At 44.2% G+C, this 17,330-nt stretch overlaps 1 protein-coding gene across 2 annotated transcripts in view; it reads left to right on the top strand.

The window, feature by feature from the left end:
• Positions 1-6: 6 nt before the first annotated feature.
• Ndc80 (NDC80 kinetochore complex component) overlaps positions 7-17,330 on the top strand; it is a 29,128-nt gene continuing 11,804 nt past the window's right edge. Inside the window, exons 1-10 of one of the 2 annotated variants that reach the window (XM_004654646.2) lie at positions 7-138; positions 1,545-1,654; positions 3,017-3,094; positions 5,629-5,752; positions 5,847-6,019; positions 7,597-7,699; positions 11,419-11,508; positions 14,633-14,726; positions 15,867-15,973; positions 16,945-17,089. In XM_004654646.2, the coding sequence (XP_004654703.2) occupies positions 1,554-1,654; positions 3,017-3,094; positions 5,629-5,752; positions 5,847-6,019; positions 7,597-7,699; positions 11,419-11,508; positions 14,633-14,726; positions 15,867-15,973; positions 16,945-17,089 (1,015 nt within the window). In that variant the 5' untranslated portion in view covers positions 7-138; positions 1,545-1,553. Of the gene's footprint in view, positions 144-1,544; positions 1,655-3,016; positions 3,095-5,628; positions 5,753-5,846; positions 6,020-7,596; positions 7,700-11,418; positions 11,509-14,632; positions 14,727-15,866; positions 15,974-16,944; positions 17,090-17,330 lie in introns of both variants that reach the window. The other variant, XM_045134954.1, reaches the window with a different exon arrangement.

The raw sequence follows: 17,330 nt of genomic DNA, 5'->3' as shown, positions 1-17,330 counted from the left end.
CGCCCGCGGAGATTATTTTTTAAAATTCCAACCGCCGGGCTTGGCGGGGAAGGAGGGGACCGCGTTTGTTTTCACCGGTAAGGAGCGATTGTGCAGCTTGGAGAAATTCGGCCCCGGGGTCTCGCACGGAAAGGAAAGGTAAGGTACGGTAATGACATTGGGTTTAACTCTGTTCCGTGCAAAACTGTGCTGCAGGGCCTGGGCGGGCGGCTACGGGTTAGGAGTGATGAACGGCTTTCAAGAAGCACCACGAGCTGATCTTGCCGGAGACCCCTGAAGGCATGGGCCTAGGGGACACGGGTGACAAGACGCTGGTGGGTTGCCTTCTTTACTGACGGGACCGTCGTGGGTGGCTATGTCCAGAACGTCTGGACGTGGTGAGGTCTTGAGAGTGCATTGTAGGTGGAGATTGGAAGCAGAATAAAATTTTTAAAAAAGTGTGATCTAGGTGGCTCAGAGGTTAAGGGGCTTACCTGAAAAGCCTGACGACCGGGGTTCGATTCCCCAGAATCCATGTCAAACCAGATGTACCAAGTGTCACATGCATTTGCAGTTGGTTTGCAGTGGCTGGATGCCCCGGTACGTTTATGCTCTCTCCTGCACTTTCTTTCTCTCTCTTCAAATAAATAAATACTTTTTTTAAAGTGTCATCTGCTGGGTTTGGTGGCACACACCTTTGGTACCAGTACTCGGGAGGCCGAGGTAGAAAGACTGCCGTGAGTTCGAGGCCAGCCTGAGACTATACGGTGAATCCTGCGCTAGAGTGAGACCTTACCTCGAAAAAGAGAGAGAGAGAAAGAAAGAGAGTGATCAGACGAATGCAGTCAGCCTGACAGAACCTGATAAGCACTTGATAATCTGATTCTGATGATGCAGAGATAGAGACAGGCCAAAAAAAAAAAAATTGTCAATCTTTATATCCTGGCGGACAACCTTTCAAGCAGACATGAAAGGAATGAGATGTTAATAATGTGTCTTCAAATCAAAAGTGGCTTATATACCTTGATTTTTTTTTTTTTGAACCAAGTGGTTTATCTTTGTTGATCAAAAGACAGCAAGTGAACATAGACTAAGAACCAGTAGGTTAGGCGTGAAGCAGGAGGGAAGGGTGGACTGGAAGATAGAATGTGTCCCTTCTTTAAACCAAAGAAAAGGAAACATTTTCAGGGGACGAAGGGAACTTGAAAGAAGCATGCAGTCATTGAGTTCCCATTAAAATGGACACAGGCAACAGCAATGATGTGGTCAAAGTTAACGTTTAAGAATCTGACAACCTTGTGAATGCAAGAGTCTTACCTTACTCATCTCTATCTCCTGCAGTGCCTGATACGTTTTTTAGAAAGTGTTTATGTGTGTTGACTTTAAAGTTAAAAAATAGAGATGTTCTTTGTCAATGAGGACATTAAAAAGTTAACACCTGGGAAAGATTATCTTGAAGAAATAATGAAGCTTAGCTGCTTTTCTACGTGGGGAAGAGGATGGTTGTTGCCTAATGTGCCATTTAACCTCTGGAATATTTCCCTACTACTGAAATCATGAATCAGGTCCTAAGCATGAAACGCAGTTCGGTTTCCACCGGTGGTGCTGGCCGCCTCTCTATGCAGGAGTTAAGATCCCAGGACCTCAATAAACAAGGCCTTCACACCCCTCAAACGTAAGTGCCTCAACCTATGGTTCTCACCTGTATTCCTTACTGTCTTGGACAAAGATATCATTAAAAAAAAAAAAAAAAGCTAATACAAGCTGGGTATAGTGACGCACGCCTTTAATACCAGCACTCGGGAGGCAGAGGTAGGAGGATCGCCATGAGTTCAAGGCCTCCCTGAGACTACAGTTAATTCCAGGTCAGCCTGGACCAGAGTGAGACCCTACCTCAAAAAAAAATAATAATTAATACAAAGATGTGGTATGAGTGACATATTAGTGAATTGTGTCTGTAACTTGGGGTAATTGAACTTTAAAAGTAGACATGCATGATGGTGCGGGTCATCTCATTTGTTTTTCTAATCCCCAAAGTCAAGTACTTTGCCAGGAGGTCCATAAAAGATTGCTGATGGCCCTTCAACGCTCTTTCTTGTGTTATTCTTTTACATTAGATCTGCGTGTTTTAAGTGGGCACTGCTGTAGCGCTTAACTTAGTAAGTTATGAATTAAGTAAGAGCAATATTCATTTTGATGGCACACTGTAATGGAATAGCCATCTACAGAACACTGCTTCTCCAAACTGTTTCCCAAGCTTCTGAGTGCATCCCAAGTGTGGCAAGCCTGGAGGCAAACACCCGTAAGCCCGGCACTCAGGCAGGAAGGAGCATTACTGTGAATTTTAACCAACCTCAGCAGCATAGTGTGTTCCAAGCCAGACTGGCCTATGGAGAAAGAGCCTGTTTCAAACAAACAAACAAGAATTTGCTATCAAACTGTAGATTTTTTTCTTCATGATTGAAGTTCTTACAATTAATAGAAGGTTGTTTGCAAGCCACTGTGCCTTGTATCATACCTTTACAATGTAGTACAGGTTACCCATTGAGCTATTCTTAAATTACTTAGATTTATAGAGTATGGGCCTTGCTGCTTTTAGAACTATTTTCATATTTTTTTTCTTCTAAATAAGCAAAATTTTTGTACTATTGCCCATGGCTCACACCAAAAGATTTTACATTTCGAATTGTATTAGGAGTAAAAAGGTTGCCAAAGCCATTATGCTTGTCTATAAGGTAAGAAATGTATGTGAAATACTAGGTAAAGTATAGGTTTGAGAACCTCAAGTTTGGTTTGATGGTAGACACTTGAAATCCCAGCAGTTCTGCTTGACATTTCAGAATGATAACATATTTCAGCCTATCCCACCCAGAATGATTACAGTGACTACCAAAATCTTTTATGGTTTTGAACAATTTTCATAGTAATGGGGATGAGGCATTGGTTCTGGCATTTCCAACATTACTTGAATGAATTCTTTTTTTTTTTTTTTTTTTTTTTTGTACTCAAAGAGTTGTTTTTCCATTTGTTTTCTAAGTAAAGAGAGACCAACCTTGGGAAAGTTGAGCATAAGCAGACCTCCATCTGAAAGAAAAGTCTCAGTATTTGGTAAAAGGTAATGATATTTTTATTAATTCTAATGAAGTGATTCTTATGGCCATTCCTTGATACCCTCAGGGAACAAAAATTAAATAACTAGCATGGTCTCTTTCAAGATAAAAATTATAATCTAATTTTCCCCTGGGTTAAATGGTTAAAATTTTGGATCATTTCTTCTTTGTATGGTGCTAAGATATGAACAAATTCAAACCATGGTTTCATTGTAATGAGTGAATTCATTGTTACAAGTGATTGAAAATTCTATACCTAAGATGCAATAGAACATAGATTTTACAATAAGGAAGACTATCCTCTAGTTTAGCATCCAAGGTTCAAACTTTTTACACTCCTAAGAATTAATGATAACAGGCCAGATGTGATGGTGCATGCCTTTAACCCCAGCACTCAGGAGGCAGAGGTAGAAGGATTGCTGTGAGTTCAAGAATGAGACTCTACCTTGAAAATCCAAATAATAATAATAATAATAATTAATTAATTAATGATGGCTCCAAAGGGCCTTAGTTTTATGGGTTATATTTAACAATATTAACTGTATTAGAAATCAAGACTAAGAAATTTTCAAATGCATACTAGTTCCATTTAAAATAGCAATAATCTCATTGCACGGTCACATAAAATGTTTTTCATTTTAAGAAACCCTACCAAAAACTTGCAGTGAAAAGTGAAACCCTGATTTACAGTTTTGCAAATCTCTTCGATATCTGACTTAATGGCAGAAGACTCCCAGATTCTCGCCTCTGGTGCTGAATTCAGCCTGCCGGGTGTCGCCCATTGTTGCGGTCACCTTCACAATACGTGCACTAAGCACCAGGCCACAAGTAGCCTGTGGGAGGGAAGGGTTTATTTTGGCCTTACAGTCCTGAGGGGAAGCTCCGTGATGCCAGGAGAAACAGTGCATAAGCAGAGGCTGGACATCCCCTCTGCCACAGCAGGTGGCAAACATTGGCAGAAGGGTGAGCCAAACACTGGCAAGGGGGAGTTAGCTATAACACCTATATGCCCGCCCTCAGCAATACGCCTCCTCCAGTTAGGATCCACTTCCCAAACTGCCATCAGCTGGGGATCAAGTATTCAGAAATACCAGAGTTTATGAGGGCATCTGATTCATATCACCACAGACATCACGCATCCATTCTCTGTAAACCTTCACTGTACACTCATGAGAGAATGAGAAAAACAATATCTTAGTTTTGTTGTAAAATTAGCTTTGAGTCTTCAGTGATTCCTCAGTAAGCACTTTGAGAACCACTGTCTAGACTACATCAGCACTTGTTTGGACTGGGGAGGGGCAGTGTGATAATGGACTAAGAGAAGGAATTCTATTACTGCTTTATGGCCAGGGCTCATTCCTCTATACCTCTGCACTTCAGTTGCCTTATGTATAAGAATGAAGACAGGGGGCTGGAGAGATGGCTTAGCGGTTAAGCGCTTGCCTGTGAAGCCTAAGGACCCCGGTTCGAGGCACGGTTCCCCAGGTCCCACGTTAGCCAGATGCACAAGGGGGCGCACGCGTCTGGAGTTCGTTTGCAGAGGCTGGAAGCCCTGGCACGCCCATTCTCTCTCTCCCTCTGTCTGTCCTTCTCTCTGTGTCTGTCACTCTCAAATAAATTAAAAAAAAAAAAAAAAAATGAAGACAGGGCTAGAGAGATGGCTTAGCAGTTAAGTGCTTGTCTATGAGGCCTAAGGACCACAATTCAAGGCTCGATTCCCCAGGACCCACATAAACCAGATGCACAAAGTGGCGCATGCATCTGGAGTTCGTTTGCAGTGGCTGGAGGCCCTGGTGCACCCATTCTCTCTCTCTTTGTCTGTCGCTCTCAAATAAATAAACAATAATGATAATAAAAAAAAATGGAGACAATGAGAGTACCTCCTCATAGGGCAGTTCTGAGAATTGATTAAAGGAAATTGTGATGACATCTATAACATCTAACATTTGTTGAGCATTCCTGTAGGTCAGACATTCTTCGAAGTCCCTTTATGTTTATTCTTCATCAGTCCTCAGGTCGATTTTCCCACAGAAAGGGAGGGGCAAGTGAGGAAGTAGAGAGTAAGGGAACAAGCATGGAGGAACGAAGAAAAGCACAGCTTGAAACGCTTGTTCTCACCAGACGGCATATGTGCTGGCCCTGCGTGCACCAGCCGGGCAGCTTTGTTTGGTTTGGGTTTGCTTTTCGGTGCAGACGACTGAGCCCAAGGCTTTGCGCCTGCTGCACGGAGCACTGTACCAGCGAGCTCCACCCCGTTCCACAGGATATGTTATTCCCACCTTGTCTTATATCCAGATCACCCGGTAGTTGTTGTAACCTCATAATGTAACCTTCCTCCACTTTAAGTAATACAGTGTATTGAATTTCATTATGAAAAATCAAGTTTTAATGCTTGATGCTATTGAATTTTTTAATGCCTTGCAGTAATTATAAATAATTTAAAGTAAAATAAAATTAAAAGTAACTTAAATAAAATAACGTAATGCCTTGACCACAGAAAGAAATAGTTTTGACTGACTTTCTAAAACTACACTTGCAGAACTAGCGGGCCCGGATCCCGGAATAGTCAGTTTGGTGTCTTTTCCAATTCTGAAAAGATCAAGGACCCGAGACCACTGAACGACAAAGCATTCATTCAGCAGTGTATTCGACAGCTCTGCGAGGTACTTGACATGTGACACAGCCTGCTTGTGAGTGGGGTTTTTCCAACACTTGTCCTATTTCAAAACATTTGATGCCTCATGAAAATTACCATAGTTCCTTACAGAAAATGGCTATGCGTACAGTGTGTCCATGAAGTCTCTGCAAGCGCCCTCCATTAAAGACTTCCTGAAGATCTTCACTTTTCTCTATGGCTTCCTGTGCCCTTCCTACGAACTTCCGGACACAAAATTTGAAGAAGAGCTTCCGAGAATTTTCAAAGATCTCGGGTACGTCAGTTGTGCTTTTCGTTAGTCTGGAGATTACTGGAACACAGAATGGCTGGCCCAGGCAGTTTGTACAGAGCCGAGTTAGTGAGGTAGCAAGCTTTAAGAGTGCTGTGTGGGGGTAAATTAAAGAGGAAGAAAGTGACTGAGGGGGTTTTCTTTGTTTTTTTGTTTCTGTAGCAAGATATCTCAGACCAGGTAATTTATAAAGAATATGAGTTTAGGGCTGGAGAGATGGCTTAGCAGTTAAGACGTTTGCCTGAAAAGCCAAAGGATCCTGGTTGGCTTCTCCAGAACCCATGTAAGCCAGAGGCACAAGGGGAGCATGCATCTGGAGTTTGTTTGCAGTGGCTGGAGGCCTTGGTGCACCCATTCTCTCTCTATCTCTCTGTCTTTCTCTCAAATAAATAAAATATATAAAAATGGTAAGAATATGAGTTTAACAAAAGTAGGATGGGCATGGTGGCACACGATTTAATTCCAGCACTCAGGAGGCAGAGGTAGGAGTCACTGTGAGTTTGAAGCCAGCTTAAGATTACACAGTGAATTCCAGATCAGCCTGGGCTAGAGCAAACCCTACTTGAAAAAAAATAAAAAATCAGAATTAAAATAAATAAAATACAATAAAAATGAAAAAAATAAGAATAAAAAGTGATTTTAGAAAAGGGCGGAGGGTGACTGAGTTTGTTGAGCCCATGGCTGAAGAGACTGGGGATCTAAAAGCACTGAGCCATCATCTGCTAAGCCTCTAATAAGGACCTTGCTGGGTCATGACATGGTAAAGGACATCACATGGCCAGTCAGAGCAAGTGTGTCAGAAAGAGGTCACTTTTGTAACAAGGGCATTCTCTCAGAGATCGTTAATCCAGGAATGGATTCTTTTACGAGGGCTCTTCCAGTTACCTCCCAGAAGTCCATTCTTTGTATATCATGAACTTATGATTTTAAAGGCCAAGGTTCCAATGTGTACCTTCTGAGGGAGGAGCATTCACATCACAGCAGCAGGCTGTTACAGAACTCTCAGTAACAGTGTGAGGCGTGAACTGGCGAAGCTATGGGGAGCAGAACGTGCACATGCTTACCACAGAGTTCCTAGAAGCCAAGCAGCCAGCTGGCGGTCTGGGCAAACGTGAGGCAAAGTTGGAAAAACTAGAGACAGGGTGGCAAGTGCCTAGTAATCCCCGCCCCAGAGGCGCCGAGTGTGGGCTCTGGACGGGCGCTATCTCAGGAGTGAGCCCGCGTGGCAAGTGCAGGTGAGCATGGCCGTTCACACATGTGACTCACTGAGGACCCGTTGAATGCAGGAGGACAAACGATCTCTGGGGAGAAGTCTGACATACTGGCTGTAAATCGGTTTTATGATTTAAGGTAATTACAAAGTAATCTAGAAGAGAAGCCAAAAAAGAACAGAGATCATTGGCGAATGAGCAGAGCAGGATAGAGTCTCAGACACCTTCTAAACACATCCAGGTTCCTTCTAACAAGTATACGTAGTTTGTAAAACGTAATTTCTTGTCTAGTTTTATAGTTGCTTTTACTGCTCCTGCAGTAAAGGAAGCTTGCTCTTCCCAATGCTGTAGGTACCCCTTTGCGCTGTCCAAGAGCTCCTTGTACACAGTGGGCGCCCCGCACACCTGGCCGCACATTGTGGCAGCCCTGGTTTGGCTGATAGACTGCATCAAGGTAGGTCTTCTGCTAATTTAAGTGTTCACCTAAAGTCTGGGGTTGATCTCTCCTAATTAGACTTTTGCAATTCAAATCCTACTTCAGAGTTTTCATTTTTTTAAAAATTTTTTGGTTAGTTTTTATTTATTTGTTTATTTGAGAGTGGCAGAGAAAGAAAGAGGCAGATAGAGAGAGAGAATGGGCATGCCAGGGCCTCCAGGCACTGCAAACGAACTCCAGACATGGGTCCTGGGGACTCAAGCCTCGAACCGGAGTCCTTGGGCTTCACAGGCAAGCGCTTAACCACTAAGCCATCTCTCCAGCCCCAGAGTTTTCATTTTTAACACATTTGCTTTTAAGTTCTCCAAGCTGCTAACATGACAGGAGGGGTAAGGGGAAGGTAGATTCACATGGGCAAAAAGATGGCTTTCCTGAGATTGTCCAGCTTAGGAAAAAATGTGTTTGTTTATTCTTCTTCCTCATGAAGTTCATATTCCCCTTTTTCAATTGAAATCTGTGTTCATTGCAGAAAGTCTTAGAAAATATAGACTGATAATAGCCATAAGCTCCCAGCTTACAAACAACAACTTAAAGCTTTCTTTTCGATAGTTTTCTGATTTGCTTTTGTGACGCCAGGCATTGACCCCTGGGTCTCGCATCTGCTAGGCAGTGGCTTTCTCACTGAGCTAGCCCTAGATGTCGGTCTAAAAGCCCTTTATCCCTCCACAAAGTATGTCCCTTCATGCTACATAATGACACATTAGTGATGGAGGGCATATACAACAATGTTCCCAGGAGATTATCACACGCTTGAGATGTTCCCATCATGTAGTGCTGTAGACACCGTGAACATTTGACCATGTGACTCTGGTGTGGCTACTGTAAACAGACCGACTGCACCAATCACAGACAAGCACGATGCCTGCAGTTATGTACTTAGGACTTGGTGATGTCCACGGTGCTGTGTTGTGTGTTTGTCACTATTGCACAAATGGCTTGATACCTTCTCCCATTCTCACCACACTACTTCACCACAGCCTGACACATAATCACTTTGAATGCCAGTAGCTGGGCCGAGATCCTGTCTTTACTGGTTGTGAGCAGGAGGGTTGTAAGCTCCAAGAGCTTCATGGTTTCTGGGAGGTGACCCTAGAGGGCAGGGCCTGACTTACTTCCGACCCCCTGAGTCCTGAGCATACGCATGGCAGTGTTCAGAGGTGGTGTGATACTGATGGATGCTGCCTTTACTGAATCAAAGGTAGCACCACGTGTACTTCTAGCTGAGCATGGTGACTTGCACCTGTAACCCCAATACTCAGCAGGCTCAGGCAGGAGGGCCATCTTGAGGTCAAGGGCAACCTGGGCTGCTTGGCCTAGAGTCAGTCCCTGTCTCAAAAAATATAATTAGAGGGGGCTGGAGTGATGGCTCAGCAGTTAAGCGCTTGCCTGTGAAGCCTAAGGACCCCAGTTTGAGGCTCGATTCTCCAGGACCCACATAAGCCAGGTGCACAGGGTGGCGCATGTATCTGGAGTTCGTTTGCAGTGGCTGGAGGCCCTGGCGCTCCCATTCTCTCTTTCTCTCTTTCTCTCTCTCTCTCTCTCTCTCTCTCTCTCTCTCTCTCTCTCTCTGCCTCTTTCTTTCTCTGTTGCTCTCAAGTAAATAAATAAAAATAAACAACAACAACAAACAAACAAACAAAACTAGAACAGCAACAACAAAAGCCTGTGTCCGGAGGATGTAACTCGGTTGGGAGAGTACTTGCCGAGCATGCATAGGCCCTGGGCTTAATCCCAGCACTGCATCCAAAAGCAAGCATGGTGGCACATGCTTGTTGGGAGTGGAAACAGGAGGATCAAAAGTTCAAGGTCCATAGAGACTACAAGTCCAACCTAAGATCTATTGAGACAGTCTCAAAAAAACAAAGTCTCTGTGGGCTGCAGAGGTGGCTCAGTAGGTCATGTGCTTGCCGTGCACCCTGAACCCTGGAGTCTGCGTGTGCTGGTCAACCCCAGAGCCACACCCCCAGCCCGGCTCCCGAGGGTCCTGAGGGTTGTAGAGGAGAGGAAGAGCAGGCAGGACAAGGGGTGTCTCCCTCAGACCCCAGGAACCCCGGGGTGACAGCATTTGTTTACAAAAGAAACTATGGGCTCGGAAGGGTTTGTTTGTTTTGAAACTGCATCTATTGCACTTCGCTTCACGTTGCTGGCAGAAAACACCTGACCACAAGCAGCTTGTGGGAGGAAAGGGTTTATTTTGGCGTACAGACTCGAAGGGAAGCTCCACAATGGCAGGGAAAACGATGGCATGGGCAAAGGGTGGACATCACCCCCTGGCCAACATCAGGTGGACGATAGCAACAATAGAGTGTGTGCCAAACGCTGGCAAAGGGAAGCTGGCTATCACACTCATAAAGCTGCCTCCAATAAACACAGCCTCTAGGAAGCTCCGGTTCTCAAAATTGCCATCAGCTGGGGGCCTAGCAGTCAGAACACCTAAGTTTATAGGGGACACCTGAATTAAGCCTACTCCAGGGTCTCGCTGTGGAGCTTGACCCTCCTGCCAAAGCCTCCTGAGTGCTGGGTTATAAACACGCACCATAAATCACGCCATCAAAAGAAACCACATTCTGACAGTGGAGCAGACAGATGAACCTCCAGGCCAGGCGCAGTCATGGAGGAAGGGATATTTAGTGACGCTTACAGATCCAAGGCAAGTTCCATAATGATGGAAGAGGCTGGCCCGTTTTCACAAGTCCATGCTGAGGGAGAAAAGGGCTACAAGCCCAAACCCGAAAGCCACACTGCTGGCTCAGGCCAGCACCCTCCTCAGAGCTCAGGCTCTTTGCTTATCCTTAAAATAGAATTCCAAATCCGCCCTCACACCTTAGGGCTGGACCCCACGATCCACCCACAGTGGTACCACCTCCAGCCAGGTGGCTGCAGATCTAAATTACAAGCTTTAATAAAATCTTGAATAGATTGGGGGCTGTCCATCTAAACTACAACCACAGTGTTTTTGAAATTACATATTGTAAAATTCAATTTGAAGTTCATGTTTGTGGCCTAGAGCATGTTAGTTCAGTGGTAAAGCGCTTACCTGACTAACACTCAAAATCCAGTCCCCAGCACTGCCCAACAGATGGCACACGATAGAACACAGCTTACGTCCGTGCACACTTAACCAGTTAGTCAGGAACGTTTGAGCACCAACGATGACATAGAGAAGAGATAACGAGCACGGGTTCACTTTCGTGTGGTCACTCAGGCTTACGTTCTGAGTCACGTTAATGGGTGCCTGGGCTCTCACTATAGTAAGAATAGCACAGAATCAGCATATGTTTCTCTGTGGAGCAGAAGTAAATATAAAACCCATCCTTTCTCAGTGTCAAAGTATTTAGTTATTAAAGTATCAAGAATAATGGTTTAAGAATTATTGTAATTTCTCTCTCTCTTTCCTCTTTTTTTTTTCCCCCTTGGTTTTTCAAGGCAGGATCTTACTCTGGCTCAGACTGACCTGGAATTCACTATGTAGTCTCAGGGTGGCCTCGAACTCATGGCAATCCTCTGCCTCCCAAGTGCTGGGATTGAAGGTGTGTGCCACCACACCCAGCTCCATTGTAATCTCAAAAAAAAAAAAAAGTTGAGTATAGATTAAATGCTTCTAAAAATGACACCAGAAAGTGAATTTTACAAAACACTAACTCGGTGGACTTACTGTGCTTTTGTGTAACGACCAGATACACACCGCCATGAAGGAAAGCTCACCCCTATTTGACGATGGGCAGCCGTGGGGAGAAGAAACTGAAGACGGGATCGTGCACAACAAGGTACTGCTTCGAGTTCGGAAGAGTTGCTTTGGTGCCGTGAATAACTGTGGCCCCGTTGGAATAGACGCATTTGGGCTGGGGAGATAACTCAGTAAAGCGCTGGCTCGCTCCAGCATAAGGGCCCGAGTCCAGCGTCCTAGAGCCCCGTCAGATGGTGCCTGTCCTGGCGCAGTCCTGCAGCCCCGCGCTGGGGTTGCTGGGGCTGGGGACGCTGACAGGAGCCCCCTGCAGCGTGCTGGCCCTGTGGGCTGGCCCAGTCGTGAGCTGTGGTTGCAGTGAGAGACACTGTCTTCAGAAAACAAGGTTGAAGAGCAGTTGAGGAAAACACATGACACTGACCTCTGGCCCCACAAACGCACACGTGCAAAATGTAATCATGCTAAGCCATGCTTGGTAGCAGACACTTTTTATCTCAGCACTAGGGAGATGGAGAAAGGCCGGTCCCTGGGGCCAACTGGCCAACCAGGATGGTCTACTTGACAAGTTCCAAACCAGTGAGAGACCTTGTCTCAAAAGAGGTAGATGGCCCCTGAGGAGCAACGCTGAAGGTGGTCCTGTGGCCTACACACTCACACACAGACAGAAATTACTGTACCGTTTTCTAGAGCTTGTCTTTTTGTTTCCTAAGAAACTTCCAAAAGCAAGTTTTGAAAATTCTGTTCAATATGTATAATATATAGATAAATAGAGATATAACACTGTAATATATATAATACAGCTAGAGTCGCATCATAATTTTGTAAGAGTAGGCGCAGAAGTTTGAAGATGTTAAATGAAAAATACAGATTGGGCCTGGAGAGGTGGCTTAGCAGTTAAGGCGCCTGCCTGCAAAGCCAAAGGAGGAATGGTATACTGGCGTTTGAATCCAGGGCTTCATGCTAGGCAAGAGTTCTACCAGTGAACTAAGTCCCAGACCTTGTTTGTGACACTGTTACCTAGGTTGGACTTTAAATCACTGTTTAATCAAGGCAGGCCATGAACTTGCCATCCTCCTTCCTCGGTCTCCCAAGTAGCTTGGACTGTCAGCCTGCACAGAGTGAGTCTGTTCTATGCCTTAGTTCCGAGTTACCTTTTACAGAGCCAAGTATGGTTGTGTACTGGAATCCCAGCCCAATAAAGGCCGAGGCAGGAAGATCACAAGGTCAAGGTAAACTGCTCTACATAGTGAGGCACTGTGGCCAGGAGGAAGGGAGAAGTAATAAACAGGTGGTATGAATTTATGCTCTCTTCATACTTTATATGGAACTACGTACTGTATTAGAACCTAACCACACTGTTTCCTAAAATACATCCAAACGAACTCCAACACTGGGGAATGAGTTTGAAGCGTTGCGATTATACATTTCTGCTCCCCAACATTGATATGGGACAGTTTACCACAGCAGCCTCTCGGGATTAGAACTGCTCTGTGCACTGATCGTAATTCTCACTCTTACATCCTTCATCACAGATGAAAAGTGGAAGTAATTCTGCTCTCATCTTTTTTACTGCCTAAGAAACACAACAGTTCAACTATTAGTCAACTGACTCATAGTGCCATTGGTAAACATGTCACTTTACTTTCAACCGACTGTCACAGTGCCATTGGTAAGCACGGCACTGTACTGTTTCAGCACTGAGAACAAGCTGGAGAGATCTCTAGAAAGCCCGTATCTCACCCTCAAGGCTCTCCTGAGACCAGAGCAGAGCCCCCTCAGTACTTATGAGCGTGCAGGAAGCACCACGGCAGTGCAGCGGCCCCAGAGACAGGTCCTCCGGCTGCAGTGCGCACACTAGGCTGTGCTCAGCTGTTCCTCAGTCCTCACCCAAATACGACTATTAAAGTCCTTGACATTCGTCCTAAAGGTTAGGCCGGTAAAATGACTCTGGTCCTCGGAGCCATTATTTCAAATGACAACATAAGTGAAGCACCCTGGGAACTATGAAGTGCTGTTTCTAATTATGGCATCGCATGGTTAAGTTTCACCACTTTCTGATCCTCAGTTTTTTAATCTGTAAGATCAAAGTTGGCCAAGCTTAAGGAAACCGACTTACTCTTGGCAAATCCACAAGAGAGTGGCCTGAAGTAGAATGAAAATGTGCTGAAAGACCACCTGTGATCTGCCTTTCTGGTTACAGCACTCTTTGTACCTCTGTTTGCCTCTTGAAGGTAACCCTTTCGTATCAGCTGGTAGTGAGAAAGTGGCTTAGTAAGCATAAAATCCATACAGGGTGGTTTTGTTTGTTTAAGGAATATCTCCTTCATCTAGAATATGGAAGATTCTCCTTGTATCCTAATAAAATATGCATTCCCAGAGCCAAGTGTGATAGCACACACCTATAATCCAAGCTTTTTAAAAAGCATTCTTATTTATTTATTTGAGAGAGAAATGGGGGAAGATAATAAAGAGAGAAAGAGAAAATGAATGAATGAATGGACACGCCAGGGCATCCAGCCACTACAGACTCCAGATGCATGTGCCACTTGTGCATATGGCTTACATGGGTACTGGGGAATCAAACCTGGGTCTTTGGGCTTCACAGGCAAGCACCTTAACTGCGAAGCCATCTCTCCAGCCTAATCCTAGCATTTTTAAAATCTGTCTTAAAAATAAATAAATGTGCATTCTCAGTGACCTACCCTGTAACTATAAAATATAGTACTATTTTTCTTGAGTAAATAGTAACTCTTAATAGTTTACTGTTTACATCTGTATTTACCTTATCATTTTCTACCTGAAGTTACAATGTAATTACAGCTTTTATTAATTTCAATCTGACTTTCAGTATTAGACCCTGTCAGCAGTTCATTTAAATATTCCATAAGGCACATTATTCTTAAGGGTGATTATGTTTTCACATTTTATATTGAATCACATTAACTAGTAAGCCTCCTGGTGCACCTCAAGATAGCACCTTTGTCCAGATTTGTTATTTTCATCCCCATTCATATTTAGATGCAGCCGAGTAAATACGTTTGTGTGGCATTGTAATGGTATAGGTTTTGTCACTGATTATTAAAAACTACTTTATATAACTACTTAGTATTCCTGACTTGTTTTTTTTTTTTTTTTTTAAATTCTGACATATGAGACAAACAACGTAGAAACCCATTTCTCTGTTTTATAATGCTTCTTCCAACTAGTTGTTTCTGGACTACACCATCAAATGCTACGAGAGTTTCATGAGCGGGGCTGACAGCTTCGAGGACATGAACGCCGAGCTGCAGTCGAAGCTGAGTGAGTGCCCCCTCCCCGGGCGCCCCCCGCGCTAGTTCACCCGCTGCGCTAGCTCATCGCGCCGGGTCCTGGGCAAACGTGAGCTGCTTACGATGCATGCAGAGGTCTCCAGATCGTCACCTTTGTAGTGTGTGTGATGGACGAGTCTTAGTTAAGCAGAAAGAACCCTCGAGTGGAGTCGGGCCTGTGTCATGCCCTGCACTGGGTGTGTAAACACAGGAGCGTACGGCCTCTCTGGAAAAGCCTTGCAGGATTAAATGGAAGTGTCACCCACTCCCAGGAGCCCGGAAGACGAGTAGCAGGTTTCTCTTGAAGGCGTAGTTGGCCCGATGGTGTCTCTGCACAGGAAGTTGAAGCTTTGCTTAGTCAAAAGCCTTGATGGTCTCTGTAAATCATGGAGGACGTCAACAAGCCATTACAGTTTCCAAGCAATCTCCTCAGTCAGCCTTATCTAGTAAAGCTCAGTCTTTACTGCCTGTCTCTAAGAGCACTTGGAGATAGGCTTTTATATGTTCCTAGTGTTGAAGAGGCTGCCTTGCACAAGAAATGTCAGCAGGCAGGTAAGATAGATGAATCGAAGCCTTAGAAAGCCTCGCCTCCCAGCAGGAGAGGGTCACGCTGCACACGGCACAAATGGAGGGACGAACATTCCCTCACTTTCCTCTGAGAATAGGTCAGCCACAGTAACCAGGGCGAGTTCAGCTTGTCTACATGGGAAAGGGGACGAGATCAATAGTACTTCGTTTTAAAAGGAACAGTGATAGTGATCTAGTACAGAAAGTGTTCTGTGGTTACTTGATGTATCCCTTTATAACTAAGCATTTAATGCAGTCATTCAAGCAAATGTTCATTACATACCTACTGTGTGCCAGCATCCAATTAGGTACTAAGGATGTACTCAGGATGAACAAGAGAGAAAGACTTTGCTGTTGTGAGTTAATAATCCCGTAGACAGAGGGACAATAATGAAATGATGAGGGTGAGCACATGGAGAAACACCAAGCAGGGCTAAAGACAAGGCTGCCGTGTCATCAGGGGTCGCTCTCGCTGTGCGGGGAGTCAGGGAAAGCAAGAAAGCAGGCGAACACCAGGGAAGATCACTGTGGCCTGATGCTGATGAAAGTTTGGCTTTGTCTCCAGAGGACTTATACAATGTAGACGCTGCCAAGCTGGAATCACTGGCAGCAAAAAACAAAGCATTAAATGAACAGATTGCAAGACTGGAACAAGAAAGAGAAAAAGAGCCGGTTAGTAGCATGCTTGCATACTTCTCTTTAGCTCTGGGATCTCCTTGCAGAAAGCTGCATGCCTTTGTCATAAATAAATGAATGAATAAATGAATGTTTAGTTGTGTTAGCAACGAGGCTTCTTAACAGTTAACATTTTTGGCTGGCTAAATAGCTCAGTGGTTAAAGGTGCTTGCCTGCAAAGCCCGCTGGTCTGGGTCGGATTCTTCAGTACCCACGTAAAGTCAGATGCACAAAGTCATGCGTGTGTCTGGCATTCATTTATAGCAGCAAGAGACCTATTTTTAACAAGTTACATGTTTTTACGTATTACAGAACTCCCTCTCTCTGGAAACAAGTTTGTTGTTTGTAGACTTTTCCCCTCGTGGTCCATCAGTCTTCACTAATGGAGCTCAGAATATGATGAAAGATTCCTGCATATTTACATAGACCGAAAGTAGCTTTTGAACAAGGTCCCCAAGGAATAGACCTTCAGGGAGCACTCTTCTCAAGAGATCCTGAGATTTATACTTAGGGAAAAGGAGTGGTAACAGATGGAATCATATGATATAGTGTAACATTTTATTTTATGTTAATAGTGAGGCTTCCAGATTGTTTTATAAAATCACATTTTCAGTATTTATACTTTTACACTATCCCTTATTTTTTTTCCTATCTTGGGCTTTTGGTGGTGGTGGTGGTTGTTATTTAACCACACCTGGTTTATGTGGTGCTGGGAATTGAATTCAGGGCTTCATGCATCCTAGCCAAGCAAGCACTCTACCAACCCAGGTACATCCCCAACTTAAATTAACATTTTGAAAATTCTGCCTCCTTGTGCAGTTTATGAGAACACAGCCCTATTTGTAATTCATTTGACTTCTTCTAAACATACTAATTTGCCTTTTTCTAAGATTAGCTTAAATAATAATGTTTTTAAAATAAAGTATGAAATCTTTGTTGCTAAGAATAACTAATATACTCTCTTAAAGAATCGTCTAGAATCATTGAGGAAGCTGAAGACATCCCTACAAGCAGATGTTCAAAAGTACCAGTCATACATGAGCAATTTGGAGTCGCATTCAGCCATCCTAGACCAGAAATTGAATGGCCTTGATGAAGAAATTGCTAGACTGGGTAAGCACAGCTAATCTAAAAGAGATCACTCAGACTGGCGGGCGGGGCTTTGTGGCTGCGTCTCACTTGTAAATAACTGCATTACCTTTCTTTCCTTCTGTGGTAAAATGCCTGCTGCACAGGCATGAGGCCTGAGTTAGGCTCCGCAGTATTTATGTAAAACGCCAGACAAGATGGCATGTGCCTGTACTCCTAGGGCTGGGGAAGCAATGGCAGGTAGACCCTTCGTGTTCACTGGGGA

The sequence above is a fragment of the Jaculus jaculus genome, chromosome 15 (genome assembly GCF_020740685.1).
Source record: "Jaculus jaculus isolate mJacJac1 chromosome 15, mJacJac1.mat.Y.cur, whole genome shotgun sequence".
NCBI classification, from domain to species: Eukaryota; Metazoa; Chordata; class Mammalia; order Rodentia; family Dipodidae; genus Jaculus; species Jaculus jaculus.
This window is presented reverse-complemented; position numbering and strand designations above follow the sequence as displayed.